The 27,223-nt window shown below is 51.8% G+C and overlaps 7 protein-coding genes across 7 annotated transcripts; 4 read left to right on the top strand and 3 right to left on the bottom strand.

Annotated features, from left to right (window-relative positions):
• Window positions 1-458: 458 nt before the first annotated feature.
• On the top strand, window positions 459-3,305 carry BBA_01704 (elongation factor 2; the record flags this gene model as incomplete). Its single annotated transcript, XM_008596801.1, has 3 exons — window positions 459-466; window positions 718-1,450; window positions 1,512-3,305. 3 exons carry the CDS (start codon window positions 459-461, stop codon window positions 3,303-3,305), a joined length of 2,535 nt encoding a protein of 844 aa, XP_008595023.1.
• Window positions 3,306-4,154: 849 nt separating this feature from the next.
• On the bottom strand, window positions 4,155-13,833 carry BBA_01703 (fermentation associated protein; the record flags this gene model as incomplete). The annotated part of the gene is made up of 2 exons (XM_008596800.1): window positions 4,155-13,719; window positions 13,775-13,833. The coding sequence occupies 2 exons, from the start codon at window positions 13,831-13,833 to the stop codon at window positions 4,155-4,157; spliced, it is 9,624 nt and encodes a 3,207-aa protein (XP_008595022.1).
• A 1,042-nt stretch (window positions 13,834-14,875) lies between these two features.
• On the top strand, window positions 14,876-16,723 carry BBA_01702 (DUF300 family protein; the record flags this gene model as incomplete). The annotated part of the gene is made up of 3 exons (XM_008596799.1): window positions 14,876-14,988; window positions 15,052-16,237; window positions 16,268-16,723. 3 exons carry the CDS (start codon window positions 14,876-14,878, stop codon window positions 16,721-16,723), a joined length of 1,755 nt encoding a protein of 584 aa, XP_008595021.1.
• Window positions 16,724-17,518: 795 nt separating this feature from the next.
• Window positions 17,519-19,008, top strand: BBA_01701 (C6 finger domain protein; the record flags this gene model as incomplete). Its single annotated transcript, XM_008596798.1, has 3 exons — window positions 17,519-17,534; window positions 17,786-18,215; window positions 18,285-19,008. The coding sequence occupies 3 exons, from the start codon at window positions 17,519-17,521 to the stop codon at window positions 19,006-19,008; spliced, it is 1,170 nt and encodes a 389-aa protein (XP_008595020.1).
• Window positions 19,009-19,185: 177 nt separating this feature from the next.
• Window positions 19,186-21,784, bottom strand: BBA_01700 (glycosyl hydrolase family 92; the record flags this gene model as incomplete). The annotated part of the gene is made up of 4 exons (XM_008596797.1): window positions 19,186-20,119; window positions 20,172-20,551; window positions 20,608-21,639; window positions 21,695-21,784. 4 exons carry the CDS (start codon window positions 21,782-21,784, stop codon window positions 19,186-19,188), a joined length of 2,436 nt encoding a protein of 811 aa, XP_008595019.1.
• A 384-nt stretch (window positions 21,785-22,168) lies between these two features.
• On the bottom strand, window positions 22,169-23,666 carry BBA_01699 (LysR family regulatory protein; the record flags this gene model as incomplete). Its single annotated transcript, XM_008596796.1, has 2 exons — window positions 22,169-23,422; window positions 23,472-23,666. 2 exons carry the CDS (start codon window positions 23,664-23,666, stop codon window positions 22,169-22,171), a joined length of 1,449 nt encoding a protein of 482 aa, XP_008595018.1.
• A 1,102-nt stretch (window positions 23,667-24,768) lies between these two features.
• Window positions 24,769-27,013, top strand: BBA_01698 (Putative Zn(II)2Cys6 transcription factor; the record flags this gene model as incomplete). Its single annotated transcript, XM_008596795.1, has 2 exons — window positions 24,769-26,824; window positions 26,904-27,013. The coding sequence occupies 2 exons, from the start codon at window positions 24,769-24,771 to the stop codon at window positions 27,011-27,013; spliced, it is 2,166 nt and encodes a 721-aa protein (XP_008595017.1).
• Between the last annotated feature and the right edge of the window lie 210 nt (window positions 27,014-27,223).

Below are 27,223 nucleotides of genomic sequence, written 5' to 3'. Positions count from 1 at the left end.
CGGGTTTATTTAGCAGCAAAAGGAAAAAGGAAAAAGGAAAAAGGAAAAGCCCGCTTGCTTTGCCTCTTCACTCTCTTTTTAGTGGGTGACTGCTACGGTTGCGACACCTATATTTGGCCGCCCAAGTCCTCGCCCCTCCTCCCTCGTCGCCTAAGAAACTCGTCTCCCCTCCACTATTTTTCTCTCTTCACCTTTTCATCCTCTCCCAAACCTTCCCCCTCCGATTACAACAAGGGACGCTCAAAGAGTGGCAGTGATCTGGTCGCTGTCTCTCTCATCGTCGCTTTTGAGTCGCTTTTTTTTCCTATATAAAGTCTCCCAGCTCTCCCAAGAGGCTTCGTTTTTTTGTCTAAACGTAGTCGTCTTCATACCGCGCGGGGTCAAAATCTTCAACCCCGCTTTACCTTTTTCACACCACCAAATTTTCACAGGCGAGCTCAGCTGCCAAAACCGCAATCATGGTTAAGTGAGTAATCTCCATCGCGCTGTTGATATCGCTTGTGGTATTCGTCGAATCTCGAGATGCAATTTCCTGTCGCACAGTGCTCGCATTGCGGATGCGGGTGGCGCTCGAGGCGTCAAATGGCCAAAAAGGAACACCAAAGGGACACACGGAATATCAGCTCCTAGCCCATTTGTCTACGAGATTTCGGATTCCCGACCACTCTATGCGCCTCTGCTTATGAAATTATCGCTAACATGCTCCGCTCACTACAGTTTCACCGTCGACGAGGTTCGGGCCCTCATGGACAAGCCCTCCAATGTCCGTAACATGTCCGTCATTGCCCACGTCGATCACGGCAAGTCGACTCTTACCGACTCCCTTCTCGCCAAGGCCGGTATCATCTCCACCGCTAAGGCTGGTGATGCCCGTGCCACCGATACCCGTGCTGATGAGCAGGAGCGTGGTATCACCATCAAGTCCACTGCCATCTCCCTGTACGGTCATCTTGATGACCCAGAGGACATCAAGGACATCGTTGGCCAGAAGACCGAGGGCCAGGACTTCCTTATCAACCTGATCGACTCTCCCGGTCACGTTGATTTCTCTTCCGAAGTTACTGCTGCCCTCCGTGTTACTGACGGTGCTCTCGTCGTCGTCGACACTGTCGAGGGTGTCTGCGTCCAGACTGAGACTGTCTTGCGTCAGGCTCTCGGTGAGCGTATTAAGCCCGTTGTTGTCATCAACAAGGTCGACCGTGCTCTTCTCGAGCTTCAGGTCTCCAAGGAGGACCTCTACCAGACCTTCTCTCGCACCATCGAGTCCGTCAACGTCGTCATCTCCACCTACTTCGACAAGACCCTCGGTGATGTCCAGGTCTACCCCTACAAGGGCACCGTCGCTTTCGGTTCCGGGCTCCACGGCTGGGCCTTCACCGTCCGTCAGTTCGCCATTCGTTACGCCAAGAAGTTCGGTGTCGACAAGAACAAGATGATGGAGCGTCTCTGGGTAAGACTTCCCGATTTTTTGAGAGTGGTCTTGACTCCATTAAAGCTAACTTATTTTCCAGGGCGACAACTACTTCAACCCCCACACCAAGAAGTGGACCAAGAACGGCACCCACGAGGGCAAGCCTCTTGAGCGTGCTTTCAACCAGTTTATTCTGGACCCTATCTTCAAGATCTTCCATGCCGTCATGAACTTCAAGACCGACGAGATTAACACTCTCCTCGAGAAGCTCCAGCTCAAGCTCAGCCCCGAGGAGCGCGCTAAGGATGGCAAGCAGCTTCTCAAGTCTGTTCTCCGTACTTTCCTCCCCGCTGCCGACTGCCTTCTCGAGATGATGATTCTGCACCTTCCTTCTCCCGTCACTGCCCAGAAGTACCGTGCTGAGACTCTATACGAGGGTCCCATGGACGACGAGAACGCTATCGGTATTCGTGACTGCGACCCCAAGGGTCCCCTCATGCTCTACGTCTCCAAGATGGTCCCCACCTCCGACAAGGGCCGCTTCTACGCCTTCGGTCGTGTCTTCTCTGGTACCGTCCGCTCCGGCCTCAAGGTCCGTATCCAGGGCCCCAACTACACCCCTGGCAAGAAGGAGGATCTCTTCATCAAGGCTATTCAGCGTACTGTCCTCATGATGGGTGGCAAGGTCGAGCCCATTGACGACATGCCTGCTGGTAACATTGTGGGTCTGGTCGGTGTTGATCAGTTCCTTCTCAAGTCCGGTACCATTACCACTTCAGATACTGCCCACAACATGCGTGTCATGAAGTTCTCTGTCTCCCCTGTCGTTCAGCGTTCCGTCAAGGTCAAGAACGGTCAGGATCTCCCCAAGCTTGTTGAAGGTCTCAAGCGTCTCTCCAAGTCGGATCCTTGCGTCCTGACCATGACCAACGAGTCTGGTGAGCACGTCGTTGCCGGTGCCGGTGAGCTTCATCTCGAGATTTGCTTGAAGGATCTCGAGGAGGACCACGCTGGTGTTCCCCTCATCATCTCCGACCCCGTCGTCCAGTACCGCGAGACCGTCTCTGGCAAGTCCAGCATGACTGCGCTGTCCAAGTCTCCCAACAAGCACAACCGTATTTACATGACGGCTGAGCCCATTGATGAGGAGCTCTCTCTCGCCATTGAGAGCGGCAAGGTCGCTCCCCGTGACGACTACAAGGCCCGTGCCCGCATTCTTGCCGACGACTTCGGCTGGGATGTCACTGATGGTCAGAAGATTTGGTGCTTCGGTCCTGATGGCACCGGTGCCAACTTGCTCGTTGACCAGACCCGTGCTGTCCAGTACCTCAACGAAATCAAGGACTCCGTCGTCTCCGGTTTCCAGTGGGCTTCCCGTGAGGGTCCTCTTGCTGAGGAGCCCATGCGCTCTATCCGCTTCAACGTCCTCGATGTTACCCTCCACGCTGATGCCATCCATCGTGGTGCCGGTCAGATCATGCCCACTACCCGTCGTGTTCTCTACGCCTCGGCCCTCCTTGCTGAGCCCGCTCTTCTCGAGCCTGTCTACCTTGTTGAGATTCAGGTTCCCGAGCAGGCCATGGGTGGTGTTTACGGTGTCCTGACCCGCCGTCGTGGTCATGTCTTCAACGAGGAGCAGCGCCCCGGTACTCCCCTCTTCAACATCAAGGCTTACCTCCCCATTCTGGAGTCTTTCGGTTTCAACGCCGATCTGCGCCAGGCCACCTCTGGCCAGGCCTTCCCTCAGTCTGTGTTCGATCACTGGCAGGTCCTGCCCGGTGGCTCTGCTCTCGACGCCACCTCCAAAGTTGGCCAGCTCGTCACTGAAACCCGTAAGCGCAAGGGTATCAAGGTCGAGGTTCCCGGCTACGAGAACTACTATGACAAGCTGTAAGCGACCTCTTGGGATACCGATAGAATTGCGGATTGTGCCTGGGGTACGATTCATGGAATGGCGGCCAGCAAAATATATGGACAGATGTCCAAATCCTTGGGTTGATACCATGGGGTGCTTCAAGGGGCAAAAAGTACACGCTAGGTCGAGGCCATATCTTAGAGGAAGCTTGGCTTGGCTCTTTTCGTTTTATCTATGTAGTTATGTCGTCTCGGATGAATTGAAGCAAATTAAGAATGAACAGTTGGTGCAAATGACCAATTCCGCTGTGACTGGATATATTGTGCTACACCGAAGACAATGGCCTCGTGCATTTCTTTCTGTGTGGATATGCTTGCGTAGACTTAACATCGATCGCGACACCAAACAAGGGCTATTGCCCAGCTCGCACCTCACAGTTATCTTCCGTGTTGGAGAAGGACTATGTTCTTGATAAACTTGCCTTGCCAAACGCATGGTATAGTTGGTAACCATGCAGCCGATATATTCTTTCAACTGGTAGAAAGGAGCAGCTGGCGCAGCGTCAGGACGGCATCTGTTCCCGTGCTTGGTTCATCCTTTGTCAATATAGAAATAAGATGCTTCGAATTCCGGTGCCGGTCTACTCAACTCACTTTAGCTACTGTGCATAGCCATGTTCCCCAAATCCCTCTTTACCCTCCAACTTCGAGGAAGATGTCGGTTTAAAGCAACACCGGATCCGAGCAGCTGCCAAAGAACGCCAGGCAGCGAGGCCTACTTTTGATAGCATGAGAAATGACCATTGTTTTTGTAAGAAAGAAATATACATTAGTAGATTATACACATTATTCATAAGAAAATATACAGAGAGAAAGACATGCTCTTTCCTCAAGATGATCCCAAGATACGTTCATATGCGTCTTCGACCTCGCCCGCCAACTCCAATAGAGCCACAATCACAATCTGGTGCGTCAAGTTGGGCAGCCTGTCGCGCTGCAGACCAATCCACTCGAGTGGCGGCGTCGCCTCGCCCATGTCGCGCAGCTGCGGCGTTTCAATGATGGGCTCCTCGAGCGCGGTGTAGTTGTACTTGGACTGCGGCACGTTGACCTCGGCCGTGATCTTGCCCTGCTGCGCCGCCGGCGACTCCTGATCCTCGCCCTCCTCGCCGGTGCGGTCCTGGTTCAGGAGCCCACCGCCGGCGAGGCTTTCCGTGCTCTTCTTCTCGGTGCCGAGGCCCGGCACGCCGGTAATCTTGACCGCCGTCAGGGGCAGCTGGCGGCCCCAAACCTGCTCCAGAGACTTGTTGTGGTTTGCCAGCATGCCGCGGATGTAGCTGATGCGCGAGTAGTTCCATCCAACCTCGACTTTACCCTCAAAGGCGCTCTTGAACTTGTAGTCGATGTGGTTGGTGTTGGGCGACTGCCACGTCTCCATGAGCGCCTCTACGTAGGGCACTTTGAGAATGGTACCGCCGCGGGAGCCTGTTGATCTCTCCACGACGTCCTCAACCCGCATCTCGCTCAATGTTCGTGGAGCTTCCACGTTTCGCACGCCTGCCAAGCCGACGCGGAGCTGTCCCAAGGTCATGCGCAGTAAGCTATGAATCTTTCGCTCCTTCATGCTGGCTGCAAACCTCGCATAGGCGTCCAGTGCTTCCATCTTGAAGACTTGGTGGTCGGAGAATGTGCTGGGAAAGACGCCGAGATTTAGTGCGCGCAGCGTCACGACAACATCCGTGTCCAGAGAAATGGGCGACTTGGACATGGTGTCATTCTCAGGAAGCTTGGGGATGGTGCTTCGCGGCTGCAAGCTACTCCGTCCACCGACCGACTTACGGTTGATGAACTTTTCAATCTCCTTTAGAGATGACTCGTAGCTTTCTTTGTTCTCTTGAACAAGCCTCTTTAGTGCCTGGTACGCAGCCACCCCCTGTGCAGCCGAAGAGGTGGTGCCGAAGAGCTGGATCGCGTCGCCGTTGAAGATTGCCACAAGACGGTCTCCGCTGCCGTGTCTGCTTTCCCGGACATTGTACATCAAGAATTCGAGCGACGTTACATCTCCGACGAGGAATGCCTGATAGTCAAAAGCTGCTTTGATTTGAAGAGCCTTGAATGCCAGTGCAGCTTGAACCAAAGGCGTCTCATTCAACGCCTCCTCGCGCTTTGGCCACTGAATTGACGTTCGGAGTCGGAAGTGCTCCAGAGCAATGAAACCACTCAAACGGCCAGTAGAGTCGATACCGATCTTGCCAAACCCCAAGCATAGGTTCTGCTCCCAGTCTGATGTTTTCTTGGAGGAAACCCACAACTCTTGAATTTGAAACACAGATTTTCCAATAGACTGGCCAAGATCGATGCTCACATCCAGCGCTGCAATCGAGACGGTAGCGGTCCAGGGGAAGGCAGCAGTGGCAGCAACTTGCTGATATCGTTGAACCAAATGAACTTGGGAAGTCTCCGTTTCTAGCTTTGCCACTGGCGCCGAATCAGCGTGGCGCAGCTCCTCTGGGTACCAAATTTCTCGGAAAAGCAGGAAATCTGGTGCCTGACGTGCGTTGACAGAGATGGCCATTGGACTGACGTTGAGAATGGCCGAGACTCCACTCACGCCACTAACATGCTTGCTGTTCATAAGAGACAGGGTGACTGTATCAAGAGCAAAGCTAGCTGTTGGCTCTCTTGAATATACATGCTTGACGGATGCCTGCGGTTTCGTCAGAACTCCGGAAATAGCGAAGAAGTCGCCATGCTCATGTGAGGTAATCGTATTGAAGGTGAGATAGAAGTGATCGAAGCTTGTTGTAGCAGCAACTCGGGCAATAGGCTGGCAGCTCAAAGAAAACTTCTGCTCGCAGATTCTCAAACCCAGATTCAGTTTCAGCCGGCCAATAACGGTACTGGGGTCCGCAGTGAGAATATTATCCTCTTCGCCTGTTTTCTGAGGCTTAAGCTTAGGTGGCGCGGGAGCTTTTTGTCCGTCGTCTTTGTCGCTCACAACTTCCTTGATATTTGACAAGATATCGAGAACTAAAGGAACGACCGAAGGATATAGAATGTTTTCAGACGCATCAATCTTGATTTCGGCAAAGAGCGACGGATCCGCTTTGCCGTCATCGCGAAACTCTCCCTTGAATGCCACTCCAGGGCTGCGTAGGACTGCACTGCTTCCGGAGTCATCCACATTGAACTGGCCGTATTTACCTCCAAGAGATGGCCCATTGTGACTTTGTTCCTTGTTACTGCTGGATACATGGACAACGGCTCCAGCAAAGTCAGCGTCTAGCAGGAGGCTTTCAAGTCGCTTGTTGCCTATAATGGAGCGTTGTTTGATGGAGGGTATCTCGACGGGCTCTTTGTTGGACGTGTCTTGCACAGTGTCCGTCGTCCATTGTGCAGAGGCTTCCTGTACGTTTTTGGCCGACAAGGATATTGATTGCACCAAGTGGGCAGCGGGCAGAATAAACGATGATGTGAGTCTCAAATCCAATGATTTGCCGAATGCTTGAAAGGCAAGACGCCGAGCATCAGCTGTAGAAATGTACGCAACGTTAAACGTGACTTCAGGTAAGAGAGCCGAGTGAAGGGATCTTGTCCCCCTTTCATGTCCAGGTGGCACCATCTGTAGCTGCAAGTCTTCAATGGTTAGTCGAGCAGATTTCTTGCTTCTGGTGCCAAACTCAATCAAGGATATGGAGAAATGAAGATCTTCCTTGTCATCTGAAGTATGATCGGCCTCTTTAGCAACATCCCAGCTAGCACGAATGTTTCGCAGCTGGAACCGGTACACCACAGACGACAAGACTGAATCAAGCAGGTCCTCCTCATCTGCTCCAGATACATCGTCGTCGTTGATCGAAATGCGTGGCTTGGATTGTCTCAATTTGCGCAGATATTCCAGCTCGCGGGACGTATCCAGATCTTTGATTCTTGAGCTCATATAGCCAAGAATGTCGATGACCGTCGAGACAGTTTCAGGTGACAGAATAACATGAAGATCATCACTCATAAAATTAAAAATCCATTCCTCTTTCCCGTCTCGTGATCTTCTTGAGCCGGCGTTTACAGTGACACTTGCTCCGAGGTTGCCACATGATCTGGTTTTCCCTTCGTGGCCTCGACGTACATCGAAGCCAATATTCTGCAAATGCAGGCTCAGCTCAGGATATTTCATAATAACCCCCGAGGAAACGTTCCTGTTCGATGCCTGTAGACGAAATTTGTCAAGCGCGAAAAGTAAGTGTGCGAATGGCTCTTCTGGTTTTTTGAGGAACGTCTTGGTGAGCGCCTCGAATCCAGCCAAAGTCAAGTGTACATCGTAAATAATAGGCAGCTGAATCGTCTTTGTACTGCTCGCTGTGACTGTCGCGGGTATATGCCGGGGAGGCTTGGAATCGGAAAGTTCGCCCACATGTTCCTGGATCGACTTCAGTTGTTCTTGGATATCTTCGATTTCTGCACTGATCTGCGGCCGATTCACAGCTGTCAGCAAGCTGTAGATAGCTGATGCGTCAAGACGAATGACCTCGATTGATAAGAGAACATTGATTGTGCGCTCGGAGCTTTCCCCGCGAGTTGTAACTCGACCATTTGTTGGCGGCATTTGCAAGATCGAGATACTCTGCAATTTGTTGTTTACATTCATTTGGATGTCGTGTGAATTGTCTTTCACATCAAAGTCAAACACAAGTTCTTTCCCATGATTCGCAGCAAATGCTGCTCGCGCCACGTCTCCAGCTACTTTATAAGTCAAGGACTGAAGCAACGGCACGCTGATAGAGTACCCGTCGAGAAACATGACCATGTTGATCTTGAAGCTTGCCAGTTGGCCAGCAATGTATGGGGACTGCGTTTTCGTCTGGGATTTCGGCATGTACGTCTGGAGTTGGGCCAGCTGTGCGCCTTCATCCCTGATAACAAGATCAACAATCTCCAAGAGACCCATTATATCTTTTTCGACGGTGACCGATAGGCCGCGACTGCTAGCAGCTCCTTTGATGGCGTGGATTGGCTGAGCTTTGCCTTCAGGGATATCCTGCGAGATAGTCACTGATGGACTCAGCAGCTGGCAGGTCCATAACAAGGAAGAATGGCCATGCATCCTTGACGTGACAGCGTCGCAATTCAGCATGAGGCTGTTGAATTCTCTGCCACTCTCTAGCCTGTACAGCAGTGCCGAGGATTTGAAACCGCTCAAATGGTTGCAGAAGCGAAGGTTGATGGTCTCTAGATTGAGAGAGCCGTTTTCAATCTCACAAAAGACGTGCAAAGCCATGCGATGAGCTTCTTTGTCAGCCACCTTTGGTTTTGGTTTCTTGGGTGTCGCGACAACTGCCGGCTGACTTCGATTGTAAAGCTTCAAGACTGTTTGGCCGAGCTCCAAAAGTTCCCAATTCAGATCTACATGAACATCAGAGCAGGAAATGTCCACAGTATTGAGAAGATCATCCATGCCTTGTATGCCAAGTTGTGCTCCAACTGAGGCATCAGGCTTGCGCTCGAACCTACTACTGAGGTCTTTGACAGTGACACGATTCTGTTTTGGACCAGGATCAAGAATGAATTGCAACTCGCCAAGTCTGCACGCACTTAGGAAGAGACGCTCGTCGCCTTGTTGTTCAACCGGGGTCTTCATGGGGCCAAACACCTTTCTCAGCAAGACGGTCTGTCGGGGATCTTCGAGGTCCCAGCTTCTCCAATGCTGAAATGCTTCTATGGCAGCCTGAGCTGCGTTATGAGGCAGCTGTCCTGTTCCTGTGCTGCAAGCTTGCGTGAGACGGATTTTATCGGCCTGTGGCAATAGTGTCCAGATTTGCCGCAGTCGCATGGCCAGTTTCCAAGAATCAACAGTCCTCAGGTGTTGGTTCACTGACCGAAGTACTGCTGAGGGTCGAATAAGAAACGGGGGGTCATTGGTCGACCGACCAAGATCTAACAAACGGCAGCAGCAGTACTGTAGGCGGTTTTGCTGTCGCTGCGAAGATTGGGCGAGTAGATTTGACAATTCTGAAGCAACGTTTCCTGTACGATGTATCAGAGTCGCCAGGTACTCAATGGCGCCAGAAGCTGTACTGCCGACAACAGATCCAATGTCCACATCAAGGTATGTCACGTCTTTCGACCCCAGGGATACCAGAACCTGGTCAATTTGCATCATCACAGCGGCTTGAGCTTTAGGCGCCGTGCTGAGTCTTTCTGTTGCTGAGAGTTCAGCGTTGCTCATGCGCAGCTGCAAGGATGTTCTAGACTTGTCGTGCATCGCTGAAGTGCTATTTCGCTCTAGCACAGTTCGGGTAACAAGGCTGACATTGGAGAACTGCAAATCATACTGATCGACTTCTTCCGAGGATGAGTCAGAGCTGTCCAAGGTCGACGAGTTCAAAAAGCGAATATGGGCGCCAGGAAGTCGGACGAGCAGGTCTGTCATATCGCCTGCTGCGTTACTGCGTTGCTTCGCGCTGTAGATCTCTTTGATAGAGTTCACTTGCAGACTATCCAATAAGTCTTCTGGGCTACTTGGATGCAATACTTCAAGCAGAGAGTTTACATGCTTAACAGCTTCTGGGTTCACAAAAGCAGTGATACCAGAGGGAACTTCAACAATGGCGCCAGAGTAAGCGAATTCTTCGCTGATACTTCGCGGATCAATGTCAGAGAGTTGAGCTGACGGATTTCGAAACGGGTCGTCCCAGTTGGCATCATCCCCTTCCAAGGTTCCAAGTTGGCGCAGGTCCGGCTGAATGCCATCCATGGAGAAATGGGGGGCAAAGTAAGGGCTAGAGAATGTGACAGTGGGATGGCTATAGCTCCGATTTCTCCCATCTTCTGCTGCGCTTGTAGAAGGGGTATAGCTCGGCAGTTGCAACCGGCTGCGTAGAGATGACGCCTGTGGAGGCAGCTTCGTATGCCCCCGAACGCCTGCAATTCTGCGCCTTACGCTGCTTCCACTTCCAGAGCTAGCAAAGGACAGAAATGATCCTTGGCGTCTAATCCTACGAGAAGACCTCGACGATCGAATGCTTTCGGCAGAATCATTGTCAAACTCGAGCTCATCAACTGGATATGGTGGCGGCGGGGCACACTGAGCAGGGACATCTACTTGTTCGGGTATGAATTCATCGAGCAATTCGTCGAAAACCAAAAAGGGCGTCCTGCCTGTGCGTTGATCTTCTCGTCGCACTAGCTCCTGTTGTGCCTTGCGTTCTTCTGCAAAATTCACTTTGCGCCCAATTGAACCAAGCTGGATGTCCATTCGCAGATATGCATCGGTCTTGACTGGGTGGTGGTGGCGGGACTTGTGTTCGGCCGCAGATTCAGCATCGACACATGATATTTGAATGTTGGGGACAGTCACGTTTGCTCTTTTGGAGTAATGTGACCGAGCCCAATCATTGCTATTCACGTCAATCGTGCCCGTCGAGATCAGGAATGCAGCATCAGGCAAATGTATCCATAGTGAGACGCCGTCTACTTGCGCTCTGATGAACGTAATGTCGTGGAAGACGAGGGACGAATACGGCACCAATGCATTCTCAACGTCATCAAATGTGAAGCCGAAAGCAGATGCACCCTTGGTAAGGGCAGATAGAAACTCTGCATTACAGCCACCGCGAACTGCGCCAACAGAAACATCCCAGTTACAAAGGTATGTAGGCTCGGCAGGTGGCAGTCCAAACGCTCTGTGACCAAAAACACGAATGCCATCTATGAAAAGCTGTGTGTTCGAGGTCGATAAGCTTGGTGAGTCTGTTCGATTACCGGCACCGAGAGACAGACTTAGTGGACTCAGGTCTAGCTCCAAATCCATGTAATAGTTGGTAAACCGTAGGTCGACAGCCAGGCTTGCGAGTTCTCCTTGAATATAGCGGTTCGCAGAGTACAGATTCGTTGGCACAATAATCTGGGGATCGTCCACTTTGACAGAAAGTATCACGTCCAAGTCATTCGACTTCTTAACCGGTGGTCCCATTTTGCCATCGCCGTCTCCTTGAGCTTGTAATTGAATCTGCTCTTGGTACTCGTCGACCGTGCGAAAGTGTACATGTTCGCCAAAATAATTGTCCTTGAGCAGCATGAGATATCGTACGAGAAAGCCATGGGCGGTGACGTGGGGAGATTGGCCATAAACGTTCAAGACCAATGTGTCCGTGTTGGCTGATGAGGTTGACGCATTATATTGATAGCTGCCTGAAATAACTAGGCCTTCCGCGTTGCCAAGTAGGGCCGAGTCCAAGAATGCTGAATCTGTATTCCATTGAGGCGTTCTCGCGGCTAAAGTGAGCGTTTCAGCTCGAACATTGAAAGGAATGGAATTCTTTGCTGGTATGTACTTGTCGAGCGGAATTGTAGCTTCGGTAGTCAAAGCGGGAGTCGAGAGGACTAAAAAGTTGTTTTCGTCATGCGATGTTGCGTTATCGATAATGTTGCCATCATTGATATTAATGTATGCTTGCAGATTCCGAAGCTGTAGATGTAAATGATAGTTGAAAGGTGTGAAGACGAGGTAATCGGAAGGTGGTCCACTAGCCCAGTCATTCACCAAGTCTATCAAAAGAAAGATGTGATCGCGAAGCAGGTATAGCTTCATGTCATCAGTTGTGATATTGAAGTGCCAATTTCGAAGCGTGTTCCACGTGAGAGGGTTTGACAAATCACAGACAATGCTCTGGGGACCAGAGCGCCAAAGAAGATCATGGTTGACACTGCTCCACAGCTCAGAGGTTGGCAAATCAACTCGAAGCGTGTTCTTATAACCACCCAGTCGGGCAAGCATATCCATCGAGTATTTGACTGAGGCGTTCTTTGGCAGTTTAAACTCGAGCCATCCGACAGGACGAGTCTGGACGTCTGTTTTGCTCTTCTTCTTAGCCTTGTTACGTTGCTTTCGATTCAGAGGCCCTTGCTGGTTGACAGGGGGCTCTTTACCACGCCAGCGCCAGTTTTTTGACTCTTCTCGAATCGGTATTCGAAGTGTGACAGTGTCTTCTAGCTCAATCAAGAGCTTGAACTCTGTGGCGACTCTCCAATCCCCTGGGGTCAGCGGCTTTGCAGGTGTAGCATCTTTGGCTAGTCCAGGTATGAAGACGCGTTGCAAGTCCGCCCGTTGTCGATCGGCCCAGGGTCCATAGTTCATAGTACCACCCCGAATAGTAAAGTGAATCCCCCACGCAGGCGCATCGCCGCCGTTGACATGCAAGAGGGAGTCAGCAGTGTTAGGGCGAGAGTTTTGTTGCGTCACCTTGGCAACAGCATCCCAGTATACCTGCAGATGAGCAGAAGGTGAGTCCATGATGGTGGTCACAGCAGCATACTCGACCGAGTTCCATCGAGCCTTGTCATCTTGGTCACGATCGTCAAGATACCGAGATAGACCTTGCCAGCGATTTGACGCGGGAATTTGCGAATCCCTAGTGCCGTGTTCTGTGCGCGAACCAGCCGAAAATGACTCGACCGATCTTCTCCAATAAGGTACCATGTTGCGCAAAGATGAGACGAGCTTGCGCCGCCTGTGGCGGAACCAGTTTCTTGAGGGTTGAGAGTCGAAATGGATTCCAATCTCGCGTTCTTTGGTGGCGCGGGTAGGCTGGTCCTCTTTGAAGTCATTGTTGTCCTTGAATTCAACGATAGGGTGATCAAAATCGACATCGAAAAGCTGACGGTATGGGTCTGGCGTGCTGGCTGCTCCCGCATCGACATCGCACGTTAGGCCGCTTGCTTTGGCAACTAGGATAGCTCTAGTGTTATCATTTCCGATTACAGCAGCGGCTGTCCTGCATTCGATGTGTATAGGCAACCATTGCAGTATAAATGGTGTTTCTGGCTCTGAAATTCTACCAAAATCCCCGGCAACGCTGTCGTCTTGAGAGCTGTTTTGTCGCCCCGTGGCTGGTCGACCGTTTCGCGATGATGGGAATATCTCTTCAAGCTGATCAATCCCATTCAAGTTTCGCCTACGTGGTTTTTCTGCAGCGCTCGGTTTCTCGTGGTACACGTCGTTGGAGGAGGAGCGTGCTGCATCAGCTTGCTTCAGACCAGCCAGAACTCCTTCGTAGGCTGGACTGCGATTGTAGACAAACCACTCCAAGCCAACCAAACTGACATTGATACGGCATGGAAGCTTTGAGTTGCTATCGTTACTAGAAGGGTGATTGCCTTGTGAGTGCTTGTCGTCTAGAACGTCGGCTTCGCGCACCCTCCGCAGCCAGTACCGCCAGGTGATGTCGCCATGCTGAATTAGGAATGATTCATTGACGCCGTGATAGCGCAAGCCCGAGAAGAAGATTCGACCGGCGAGCAATGACACTTGAAGAGCCTGAATGTCGAGAAAAACCTTATATCGGTGCCAGGTCCATGTTCGAATCGCGTAGGAGACTATCGAGCCGAAGAGCCGATTGAAGTAGAGGAGGAAGAAGATGGAGAGCAAGCCGGAGATGAGCAGGAAGATGAAAAATTTGCTTTTTATTGTTAAGATTGCGAGTGATGGTCGGGCAGTGCAGAAAGATTGCTCACTAGTTGAAGTCTGGAAGACCTGCTAACCTGGGGGCGAGTGATTGCTCCCACCCAGACATGATGGGGAGGGTCGCGGAGCAATCGCGACCAAGCTTCAATCGTGCCGCAGGAAGCAGGGTTTTGCCGATTACCGAATCTCGAAGATGGCGCGCATGATGAAATTGAAGCTGCAAGGGCTAACAGCTCGACAACACTGGATGTGCGCGGGAGCGTGGGCAGATGCGAAAATGATGTTCATGAGGCATCCCCTAACAATCGGAATACCTCGTGCCTAGGTAGGTAGGTAGGTAGCAAGCACGCAAGCTAAAAGGTAAGGTCTTTGGCTGCCAGTGATGACGCTACTGCAATCAAGCGGGGCCCCTGGGCACCTACAACCCACTGTACATACGCGCCAACCACTAGATCCCGCGGTTTTCGTCAAGATGAGATACCGAGAATATAGCTTATTTACAAGCAGTAAAGAAAAGTAACAAATATATGAAGATTCTTTCGAAAATGCCTCGACTTCAAAAATTAGAAGTTCAGCCTACCCAGGAGCCTCGCAGCGTGTGCGTGTGGCTGCTGCAGCATCTGAGACTGCTGCCTGGACAGAGGCTGCCAGCCAGTAAAATATAGTGTGTCGTAGTTGGCACTGGCGTGGCTTTACAGGGCGTTGCACCAAGCTCAGCGCTGTGATTGACTATGACTACCTTACTTATTGGGTGAATTATATTCTTGCCAACTTGCCTGAATGTTTCATCATCATCTACCAATGTTTCTAAGGTAGGTAGGTATCATTACGTGGACTCAGACTGGTTGCCGCCGACTTGCGCCCAAGGTGCGCGCATCTCCAAGCTGTACTCGTCACGCTTTCCACACCTCTACACCCTCTGCCCCAACTTTGTCCTTTGCGTTTCGTCATCGTCCCTGGCAAGGCTCGCCTCGACTATCTCAACATTGTGCCACTCGGGTACCCTAATCGGCCTCTCAGCCTTCCCATTTGTTTTTTTTTTTTTTCGCAGCCCCAATAGCCATGAGCTGATCCTGTCCCCGTCCTCCATCTCGACTTCTCCTGTCCTGCTTCTAGCTTTGGCTCCTCGAGCCGCAGCCGCAGCCGCAGCCATGGACATCGACAACTACACAACCTCAAATGGAGGGACTGGCGCCAAGTTCAAGGGATACACGACTATCATAGCTGGTGTCGCCTCCATCATCGCCACAGTCGTATCTGTCATGTTCGTGTCGAGCTGCCCTTGTCTCTTTCGTCCATCCAGAAACTGACCAGCCCTTCCATCTAGATCCATATGGCTCCAAGCAAAGAACTATCGCAAGCCCTTACTCCAGCGCTACGTCGTTCGAATTCTCCTCATGGTGCCCATTTACTCGATAGCATCTTGGACAAGCATGGTCTCTCTCACAGCCGCCCAGTTCATCGACCCCATTCGCGATATTTACGAGGCTTTCACAATCTACACCTTCTTCCAGCTCCTAATAAACTACCTCGGCGGTGAGAGATCCCTCATCGTCATGGCACACGGACGTGCTCCAGTACAGCACCTTTGGCCCCTCAACCATGTCCTACCCAAAGTCGACATATCCGATCCCTATACCTTTCTCTCTATCAAACGTGGCATCCTACAGTATGCTTGGCTCAAGCCCATTCTCGCGTTAGCTGCCGTCATCATGAAAGCCACCGGGACCTATCAAGAAGGATATATTGCCGCCAGCTCTGGCTACTTTTGGAGTGGTATCATTTACAACCTTAGTGTCACCGTCAGTCTATACGCGCTGGGCCTTTTCTGGGTCTGCATGCACCACGATCTGAAACCGTTCCGGCCAGTGCCCAAATTCCTCTCCATCAAGCTCATCATCTTTGCCTCGTATTGGCAAGGTTTCTTCTTGGGCATTCTGGTCTGGCTCGGAGCTATTCCAGACAACGTTCAAGGCTACACCCGTGACAACTTGGCGGCAGCCATTCAAGACTTCTTGATTTGTCTCGAGATGCCCATTTTTGCCGTGGTGCATTGGTATGCCTTTTCTTGGTACGACTTTGCAGATAACAGCATCCTGTCTGCTCGTATGCCACTCACAAGGGCGCTTCGCGACGCTTTCGGCACGAAAGATCTCATCGAAGATTCAAAAGAGACGTTCAGGGGCGATAAATACGGCTATCGTAACTTTGACTCTGGCGACAAGGTCATAGCACATGCAGACTCGCGCTCTCGATTTGCCAGACTGGATGAAGGAATGCGCTATAAAAGAGGCGGCAAGGGCAAGTATTGGCTCCCCAAACCTGGAGTTACCTCTTCATCGCCGCTGCTCGACAATGGCGAAGGCGGTTCAGCCAATCAAGATTCACAGCGAGAGAGCTCAATGGGCACATTTGACGAGCTCGAACTAGACCCGGAAGAGGAGCGCATGTACGATCAAGCGCGCCAATTAGAACATGGAGACTGGAATGCAAGTTATCCGTCGTCGTCACTTGTGTAGCTGCAACTAACTAGCGGTCTCTAGTATCCTGTCATCACGGCTAATGAACCGTTGAGAGAGCGATACGGCTCATCATTCAGCAGCCGCGGCGCTTACTCGCCTGCTCCTCGATTAGGCACGCCGCAAAGGCGTAGTTCGGCTTTGCCAGCAAAGCCAAGTTCTCCAAAAGCAAAAGCTAGCCCACAAAAACCAGGTGGCCCTCAAGAACCACCGGTCGTGGCTGTGATCAAAAAGAAGAAGAAGCCGAAGAAGGCTGTGGTCCATCATCCCGAGCCCGAGGCAGCGGCGCTTCTGGCAGATACCGACTATGGCGCTGGAACAAGCGCTGCTCAGGCCCGTGATGGAGCTGCAAGTCCGTCCGCAGCTGCCTCGCACGAGGACAACGCTGCATCTGCGGAAAACGTCGATGAAAATAGCACCCCGCAATACAACTTACACGACAGTGAGGAGTTTCGTAATGTCTGGGGAAGCAGCAGCTAAGAGTGGACAAGGGACGTGCAAAAAACTGTTTTGTTGATAAAGGCGAATGGGTCGATTTTAGTTGCACAGCATCACAAAATTTACGGGTAGGTGTGTTTCTCGGGCACAAATCCTGATTTTAAGGGTTGATATCGCGGTAAACAATATAAACTGGCAATCAGGCCGTCATCTTACGCACTTGACTCGCGTTGTTCTACATTTAGACACGGCATTTCAGCCTTCCCGTAAGCTATGCAGTGGTTTCAAAGTTGCACCAAGAATGGCATAGTTTGGCATGGATCGCCGCTTTCTCACTTCATAGCTGAATCTTGGCAATTTTTATGGCCCCCTGCTTCTAGGTTCTGGTAATAAATACAACCCTTGCCAACCACGAGCTATATAATAAGATGGGCTTCCCCCCCGCACAGTAGATTCATGCTGCTCTGGAATTCCCTGCGTGCCACCTTATGCAGTCATGAATTACGAATTCGTCATTGAAACCCGGCCTACATTGCCAAGCTACGGTAGTTTGACGAGCCTCGAAACTCCCACTAATACTAAACCAAGGAAAAAGAGATGGGCCACGAGAGCGAGGACAGGTTGTATCACATGCCGGTATTGGCCCCCATCGAGATGGTGTTGATTATTATCATACATACTTGCTTTCATTTCCTTGTTTAATGTTTTTCGTTCTTTTGCCTATTTCGCTTTGTTTCCCTTGTTCTTGCTGCGGCCAAATCTTCTAATCAGTCATTAGTGCACGTCGTGTGAAATGCGATGAGCTAAGACCAGTCTGTCGTCGCTGCACCGCCAGCCATGTCGTCTGTCGTGGGTATGAGCTGCCGCCACCCGGCATTGATAGTGACATACATGCCGTTGGTAGCCTCGATAGTCCTGCGGCCAGACGTCAAAGCCATGAGAGACACATTGTCTCCGCGGAGATTGAGCCTCCTAGCTGGGATTACCTAGAGGGGATCCGGTACTGTGAGCATCTCGCCCTGTTCTGATTTTCTTTTTTCTTTTTTCTTCTTTTCTTTTGTTGCGGCTAACGCCGACGAATGCTTGTCCCATAAGACTTTGAAGTGGTCAGGCCAGGTCGTGTATCTGAAAAGGGCCAGTTCAACGATCCTCCTTTCCACCTGCCCGGCTACAACCGGACGGCCTTTCTCGGACAAATCATCTGTGACCAAATCTCAAAGGCCTCCAAAGCCCGCGGCAGGCTTCTAAAAGCCGGCCAAGACGCAGCTTTTGAAAAGTCCTGGGACCGCTACTCGCGCAACATGATTGACGCCATCAAAGTCGTCAATGAAAAGTTTCGAGACGAGGCGTTGCATCCGAATGAGGCTCCGGCCTTTATGGAGATGCGACATTTGCTTGTGCTTGATTTGTACTTGCGGAGAGTCTTGTGGCGAGCTCATCTCAAAGGCTTCATTGCGTATATCCAACACCGAGGCGGCATCAAGCAGGTCCTCAAACTAAAGGACGCGCCCCTTTATCTAAACTTTGCGGTAGAGTACGGGAAACGTTCGACTTGATTAGTCCCGGGTACAGATATTGACAAAGAATTTTGCAATGAATGCAGAAACATTATCCACGCAAACACAACCAGCCCGGCAAAGCAGCAGCTCGAGGGCCTCGAAGAGTTTACCGACGATGAGCTGAGAGCGGCGCTCAGCAACGCCTGTTTTGCGCCTTGCCCGGCGGCACTGTACCCTCTCCTTGTCCACATTACCAGGCTGCGCGTCTCCGTCGCCTACAACCGACCTCCTCGAAAAGCCAACCTCGCGCTCGCAGTGCAGGACATTTTCAACACGACATGGCGCTTCGACGCAGACGCCTGGGCCGAGTCAAAGTCGTGGCAGGGCGAAGTCGACATTGGGCGTGTCATGGGCCGCGTCTTTCCACTCGCCATCCGTCTCTACGGCATTCTGACGCTGCCGGAAGCGTGGGTGGCCTCTTCGGCGGACATTGCAACGGCCTACTATGCAAGGCTTCCGGGGCGCAGCGTGCTCGACTCCCTGCGAATTCAACACAGGGAGGAACTGTTGTCCTTGATGAGAAGGAGCTGGGATTTGCTAAAGTATAAGACGTCATTGGTCTGGCCGTTGCTCGTGGCTGGTGTGGCCGCGGCGGACGGTACTACGAAAGATCGAGAGTTTATTGAGGGCTGTTTAGAGGCCATTTTGGCAATGCCAATTACGGCATGTTCTTTTATTACAGTTGTGGATAAGCTTCGCGCGTTTTGGGCATCTGGCAAGACAGAGTGGGAGGATTGCTGGGATGAGCCCATCGTGGGCTCTGCCTGATGTACATGTCTGGCGCCTCTTTGCTCTTAGTGAAATCTGTCTGCAATCAAACACATTTCGGCTAAAGGAACTGGAAGATGATGTCTATTCCATGCTTTCTTTCACCGGCCTGGGTCAGCTCTCTCGTTGTCCGTTTTCTAGGGCCACTAAGAATGAGGGACACAGTCCATCCATCCATCAAAGTGCTTCACGCGGCGGCGCACCAAAATCCGCTCTACTGACACTTTTTTCAACTTGATTCCTCAAGTACGCTTTGGCTTCTTTGGCACTCATACTTCCTGGGCTTGGAGGGCCTTCACCAGTTGCCCAGAGGGCCGCCTTGGGGCCGAGCACAAACTCGAGCGTGCCGCCGTCTGCAAAGACGTCGTACCAGCTCACCCAGCTCTTGTCCCACTGCTTCCCGTTGACCTTGAGAGACTGCACTTGGTATGCGTCCTCGGAGCCGCCCTTGGTCGTCACCTTGAGCGTCTTGCCGCCGTCGAGAGCAATGGTCAGGTCGGAGAACCAGGGCGAGCCGATGAAAAAGGTCGTCTGCCCCGTCATTGGATAAAGACCAATCATGTTCCACAGCAGCCACGACTCCATGGCACCGGCGTCGCTGTTGCCAGGCAGACCATCGGGGGTCGGGCGGTAGTAGGACTTGGCAACGAAGCGGCTGCGCTCGACCGCCAGGTCCTGGCGGTTGACAAAGTTGTACAAGTAGGGCGTCGTGAAGCTCGGCTCGTTTCCCGGGTTGAAGAGCGTGTGGCCAAACGCGGCGTTGCCAGAGAAGACGCCTGGCTCAAACGTCTTTTCAAGACGCTTGACAAACGTCTCAGTGCCGTTGCAAAGCTCAATGAGCTTGGCGAGGTCATGATGCGCGTTGAAGGAGTATTCCCAGGGAAGCGCCTGATAATAGTAGTCGCGCCAGTAGCAGCCACCGCACGACAGGGGGTCCTGGGGAATGAAGCCGGACGTGTTTCGCGGACCAACAAAGCCGGTGAACCCCAGCGCCGTCATGTTGGTGTTCCAGTGGTTACGCCAGCTGTGAGAGCGTTGAAAGTACTTGTCAAATTCGGCATCTTTGCCCAAACCTGCAGCGACACTGGCCAGAGAAAAGTCATTGACCGAACTGGAGACAATTAGCAACACTGCCCAAGCAGCTAGCGAACAGGACAACGTACTATTCCACCGCACGGCTAACAGATCTGGAAAACTTGGGGGTAATGTAGCCGTATTCAAGCCAGTCTGGAAGAGCACTGCGGCCTTCGCGCGTAGACCCCGTGGAATCACGAGAGTCGTTGTTGTTTGGGGGAACCTCTTCGGCATTCTTGACCATGGATGCGAAAGCGTCCGCCCAGTTGATTTTGCCACGTACGCCCTTGACATATGCATCCGCAAAGACATTGTCCGAGTTGGAGCCGCCTTGGACGGCGCCGTTGGAAAAGGACGATCGCGCATCCGAAACCCACCCAACATGGCGCCCAATGTCAATCATGGAGCGGAGGAGCTCTTCGTAGTATGTGGGCTGTAGCACATGAAGCAAACTGGTTGTGCAGCGATACTACGTTTGATTTCGTCAGCTTGAGGAGCTCAAGGAGTTGATGAAAACTTGCTTACAATATCCCAAAATGTGAAGATGTCATCGTAATATGGTTCGTCAGATTTCCAGAGCGGATTCTCGCCAGTCTTGTTCTGCGGCAGCAGATGCATAAAGTACAGTGCACTGTACAGTTGGTTGAGCTTGGTGGTGTTTGTTTCCGTCGTGGTAACTTTGCTGAATACTTGTTTATTCCACTCCTTCCGTGTCTCGTCTTGAACGTCTCGAATCTTGGTGCCACGGGGAATTTCCCTCGCCACACAATCGCAAGCCTGCTGGGTCGAGATGAACGAGACGCCCACGCGAGACACTACCACGGTTTGATTAAAGGCAAATAGAGCTCCAACACGGGGTGCCTGCATCGCGTATTTCCCTTTGCCAGTTTTGCTGTCCGGGCTATGGAAGACTTTATGTGTGGCGGGCGCATCAAAGTAGCCGCAAAAGAAGACTGCCCAAGGAGAAGCTCTGTTCCATCCCTGTGTAGAGGTCAGTTTCGACGACTTTGTGATCATGAATGGTGTACCTACATTATCATACGTACCTGAGCCAGTGTAGTACACCAAACCTGGCCTGTCAGGCTCGTCCAAGACTTTGATATCTCCGCCGAGGTAGTCTTGGCCTAGACCTTGTCCACGATACGATGACAAGACATGAGAGACGTCGACCCAAATGTTCAAGGATTTGTTGGTTTTCGGAAATACATATTGCAGTAAGCCGGCCTTTGTAGTTGCGGCCAGCTCGACCGTCGTTCCCGACCCAAGTTTTGCTCTGTAGTATCCAACTTCAGTGTAGTCGGGCTCAACGCGGGTATCGTTGGTGTTTTGGACGAAAGGGTCATCAATGTGGCCTACAACAGGTATCTGAGACACGACTCCGTATTTGGGAGCACCGCCGGTGCCGCTCTCATGAAGCATAGAGAAGCCGGTAAAGTTACCATTGGCTAGGTAGCCAGAATAGGCATCGGTTCCAGAATACAGATCTGGGCCGAGCTTGACCATACTAAACGGACGCGAAACACCGGGAAATGTGTTTCCTCCTCCGATTGAGCCAGTCTGGTAATTTCATCAGCATTTGAGAGAAGTCGTCTTCTCATGTACAAATACATACATCTGTCAATGCAAACTTGGACAGATCGGCACCCACAGCCGGCACTGCGGCCACCACGACCGCCAACACGAACAGCAAAACGGCTTTCATGCTTTGTTCTATCGCTGAACGGAGATCCCAACGCTGCCAGCATTCAATTCACTTTGCGAGGAGAAATAGTCTGTCAGACCGAGTGCGGAGATGATAAGCTGGGCTTGCTAGGGCACTAATGCGGAGCTAGGCGATGCACTGTTGAAGCTCAATTGTCGCATGCCGTCAACAGACACCTGTGAGTGGATGAAGGAGTCCGAGCTGCTCTCAAATGGGAAAGTTTCACTATTGACGAGCAGCATCGAGGGGAGACGAACATCGGCATTGCCCATTGACAGTAGTACATTCTGGGCCAAGACTGAATAAGCGGAACGACGAGAGCCAGTGTTAGATCAAGGTTTTGAAACATGTAGTACAGCATCAAAATGACAAGGAACAAGACGATTATTCATCCGTCCGTAGCCGTGCTAGCGACTCATCGACCTTTACCCAGGCCTTGTCGGAAACAGTTGCCATGAGCCAGTAATTATCGCCATGATCTTTGCCAATGACGTAAAAGTTGTCCGTCGCCGTAATATGGCCCTTGACCACGAGGTGCAGATAGTTGACCATTGTGCCTTTAGGATTTCGTCTCGATTCGTCATCCTGGCCGCGACGGATCACTGCTGGGCTAAAGTCTGCCGTCTGCACATACGATGCTTTGGTCAAGTTGTTTGTAAAGATGACGCGCGAGTGCGGCGTCTCCAGGAACTCAAGCTTTGCACGCTTCTTATTCCGTAAACTCTCCCTCACGCGTCTCAAAAGTAGAGTCATTTGCTCCTCCGACGACTGCTTTGTGATTTGACGCCTGCTTTCCGCAGCAATCTCTCCGACAGATGCGCCCGAGACTTTTGAGCTCAAATGGCAGAATGCTGTGCTGACAATATTCTGAAGGTATACACCCCCGCTGCTGGCAAGACACTTCAATCTTCCTCGCCCGTTCACCAGGTGCATTACGGTGACTGGATGCGGCTTAGGCTCCGCAGAGGTGATTGACTTGACAACCCAGGCTGAAATGGCGTCGCCTTCGGTGATGAAGGCATCACCTGAATGCTTCTTTGCCTCGAGGCTGATTTGATCCACTGCTGCCCGCGGCAGGAAAATTGTTCGAGTATCTCGGGGTGTATAGAATAGCCTGCGCCATAGAAATAAGACGATAAAAAGAAACAGATCCAAGCCCTTCACAAGTTTGGGGCCGGCAAAAGCCACTTCCGCGGGCTGCGTGTCGGTGTCAAGTGCGTCAAGGACGTCTTTTTTAGCTCCTAGGACGGGGGGTATATCTTCATCTCTACCGGCTAGCGTTAATGACCAGCCATGTAATAAATGAGTCAATCCAACGCCATCAAACAGTGTATGCGGCCAAACGACGGAAACCAGAGTTGCATCTTTAAACGAGGTTGTAAGCAATGCAATCTGCGGCGCCTGCATCACCACAAACTGTTTCATGCTAGACGGAAAGTCATTCGGTACGGCAAAACTCCGAAAGTCCATGTTCCCAGCAATAGACTGAGAGTAGGGCAAATCGCAAGGCTTGGGTAAGTGCTTGGCAAGATCGTGCTCGCTTATGCTCATAGTCGACAAGTCTTGCTTGGTGAAAGCCACGGCTGGTTGATCGTCAGTAAAGCGTCGACGAACGCGCAACTCCAAATTTCCATCAGGCTACTGCAGCGTCAGCTCGAAATTATTCCTACAGATACAGATGACTGACGGTTCTTTGAAGGCGCCCGCCAAGCTTACGCCAATCACCATGCTCAAGCAGCTGCGCAAGCGCGACATGAAGTTTGTCCACGTCCAAAACATCATTGAATCTGAAAAGCCAAGAGACAAACTTTTCGTTCATCGAAGCAGCATCCCCCAAATGAACTGGGTAGACGTCGTATTGATCTTCTGACGGCGGAGACATTGCAATCTACTCACGCTGGTGTACAAGTAGGGCATAAATGACAGCTGAAACGATCAGTTGCGATGAGGAGATGGTACGGAGGGACATGGGAAAGATGTACTAAGAAGCCTGCCAAACGCGAACCTCCTTTCCAGTTCGACCAGCGAATAAGTGGGAATTGGCACTAACCATGTTCTGGGCACGGATGTGCGCAACGTCTCGATCAATTAGTGAACCATGTGCCTGTAACTGGAACTACCTTAGCTATTATCGACCACTAAGTACGTTGAGCCTAAGTAGTTACTAACGTACTTAGGTAGTCCCTCCGTACTGCGATTTGCGTCGTCTCGAAGCGCAGTCGATCGATCTCCAGGGGCCAAAACAATGGTGGCTCGAGAATTTGGCAGAGCTGTCCAAGATCTCTGGAAGATAAAACCACCGCATTCCTTGCTCATATGTCCTATTTGCAATCCCTCTGTAAAGGAAAAAGGCAGATTTCTACGAAGCACCGCCTGTTAAAATATGCTTCTCCCCAGCGTCAAGCTGGGATACCCATGCAAGTCTCTCCATGTTTCTGTCACGGGGGTGCAGAATGACCACTACCCAAAGAAAACTTTCAATGTCAGAGATATTATCACAGCAAAGAAACGACAGCAACAGACCCATACTACTGCCGCGACTAGAGATGCATCCGTTTGACTCTTGCCAAACGTGTAGATTTCCAGTTTAAACAGCCTACCCTGTACTGCTGCCTCTTCTCGGACTAGTGGCGTATCGGCCCCACCAGATCGAGCGGATCAAAGTCGCCCCGCCTAGCGCATCACTGGTGCATCAAAATCTTCCAGGCCCAAGTCGGTGTGAGAATTTTGTCGGTCAACACAGGCAGAATCACCATCTGGGCGAATCTGCCACTGCTCAAGCTCTGCACTAACAGTGTCCGGCTGTTGTTTTGCGCCGTGCGTCGTTTCGTCGTCGTTTTTTTGGGGACGGCTTTCGATACTCCTGGTGCGCGTTCTGGAACGGCACCGGGAAGCAGTCCTGGCTCCTCTGTCCAGGCGTCAAAACTTTGGCCCTGGCTTCAACCCACTCTTCAACCAAACCCGCCACAGGCCTCTGCGTCGCCATGGGACGAAAGCCCAACCCGCTTATCCTTGAGTACTTTGTCCGCGGGGCTAAACTCAATGACAATAGTAATCGCTATCAACACACCTGCAAGCGATGTGGTGAAAATTTTCCCAAAGGTCGAATCGATAGTCTGACGGCTCACATCACCAAAAAATGCCCCGCCATCTCCGATTCGGATCGCATGCGAGCCTGCCTCGAGCTCCATGGGCTTTCCAGTGCTCGTGCTGCCGCTGCCGAACGACAACATAATGGAATTGGGCCTAGAGGTGCACGCCCTGTCGCTTCTAGCGTCCTGCCTCAGGAATGGAGTGCTTTGGAGACTTTGGCTGAAGCCTCTCGGCAGGTTGATCTTAACGAAAACAACCGCACACAGCCTAAAGGGCAGGATGTCCCCGGTACTGCAGACGATGTGCACTCGAATGGAAGATTTGAGCTTCACGAGCAATTTACCCTTGATAACCCACCCGCGGGCTATGAAGAGCGCAACAATCTCGCAGCCAACAACAAGCGGATACCCAACGAGGCCGAACCTGACGAAGCGAATGCGTCCAAGATCGACTTGAACATGGATGTCGCCCACGTTTCGTCAAACGGAGTGGAATTGTCGGCTGAGGAGAGACTGCAGGCATTATTACCCTTTCCCGACACAAACAACATTTCTGTCGCCGTTGCAGCAGCAGCCCGTCTAAACCAGTCCTTCCTCGATCCTCAACTAGTTGATAGTGAGCCCCCTCCAGTCACACCATCGGCCGCCGAAACCGATAATCTTCCTGATGCCTCGCCGCCGGCCACCAACGACGCGAACGCCGCCCAGCCCTGGGGTGAAATGACGTACCTCACGGCTACCGCGGCTGTCCCGCTTCTGGCGGAGCATCAGACACCACCTGCGCCTCTCAATCGAGGCGGCACACGCATGGATACTAGCGATGCTTCTATACTCGGTCGGCCTCGCCATTCCCGATCAAGATTTACGCCAGCGCGTCGTAAAGAAGTGCAAGAGGTTCGCAAAATCGGTGCCTGCATTCGATGCCGCATTCTTCGCAAGAATTGCGGCAAGGGAGACCCATGTGACACGTGCAGAAAAGTGTTGGCTCCGCGTGTGTGGCGAACGGGCTGTGTGCGCACGCGATTGCACGAGCAGCTTGACTTGTACTCAGCAGGGGTTCAAGTGGTATTGTCTCAAAACCGCATCAATCTTCTCAAAGAGCAACTGCAACTGACCAATAACGGGAGTGTGATTGAAGTCTCCCATTTTCCGGAAGCAGAGAAGCGCATTGTTCTAGGCACAATGGAGGCGCTTTTAGAACCCAATGAGAGCCAGGCCGAAGCTCGAAACAGCAAGGAAGCATTTCAGCAGGCGATAATGATTGATCAGGACACCGAGGACCTTCCTAGCAAGATTGAGTCATACATGCGAGACGTCTTGCCACTTTTCATTGAACGAGAGCCGTCGAAATTCACCCGCATCACGCTTGAGACTGCCGTTGAGCAGCAGGCTCTGGAGGAAGACGACCTCCTGAGCAAGGCCCTGGAGTTGTGGGGTCTCGTTGAGAGTATAGACCGCGAGAGACAATGGACGATTCTGGAGCGCCCGGCTGAAGAAAACAGTGACGCGCGATGGATCAATGAGGCGCAGAATGAAAACGATGCCGACATTTACACAATGATTTGCATGCAGCTCAACGCTGCGGCCGAGCGCAAAGCCAACTGCACCTCCAGGAGCCTGCTCAACCACATGGACCGCTTGCTCACAGACAGCAAGACCAAAGTCGGCTTCAAAATGTTCCTCACGGCGCTCGTCTTCCTAAATTGCGTTGAAAAGTCGACGTGGGCGTTCAAGGCGTGGGAGCAGGACCACCTGCGCCCCGGCTGGCCGCTGGAGCGCGACCCCAGCGTCTTTGCGCAGCAGGGCGGCAACCTCGCCGGCCTGCTCAAGATGCTGCTCGCCATTCGCAAGGCGCTTCCGCAGACGTTGCGCGACGAACATGGGAAGCTCGTCGCCCAAAGCCAAGATCCTGCTATTACCGCTTACTTCCAGAAACTCGATCTCGAATGTACGTCAATGCGAAGCTGTGCCTTCAAAACACAACTTCCAACAGAAATCGCATTCATAAACTGACAGCTGTACCATAGATGACTCGATTGAGAACCGACAAAAGGGCTCTCAGTTCTCTCCCGCCGACTCTCGTTCTTTGGAGCTCATGTTTTGCTCCCACCTTCTCCTTCCAAATTCCCCAACATAGAAAACTGCTCATCTTGAAGATAATGACGGATGATGATGATGAATTTGAAAAGTTTTTCCTGCGGCTTCAGTTTGCTCTTTTTACCACCTGACAAGATCGCGCTACAGGCGACAAAGTGATGGGGGGAAACCAATAGGATGAGGACCTGGCGTTTTATGGATAGCGAAAATAACTAGGCAGCCAACAAAATAATGATGCATGAACATGATT

Source organism: Beauveria bassiana, assembly GCF_000280675.1.
Source record: "Beauveria bassiana ARSEF 2860 unplaced genomic scaffold BBA_S00003, whole genome shotgun sequence".
NCBI lineage: Eukaryota > Fungi > Ascomycota > Sordariomycetes > Hypocreales > Cordycipitaceae > Beauveria > Beauveria bassiana.
This window is presented reverse-complemented; position numbering and strand designations above follow the sequence as displayed.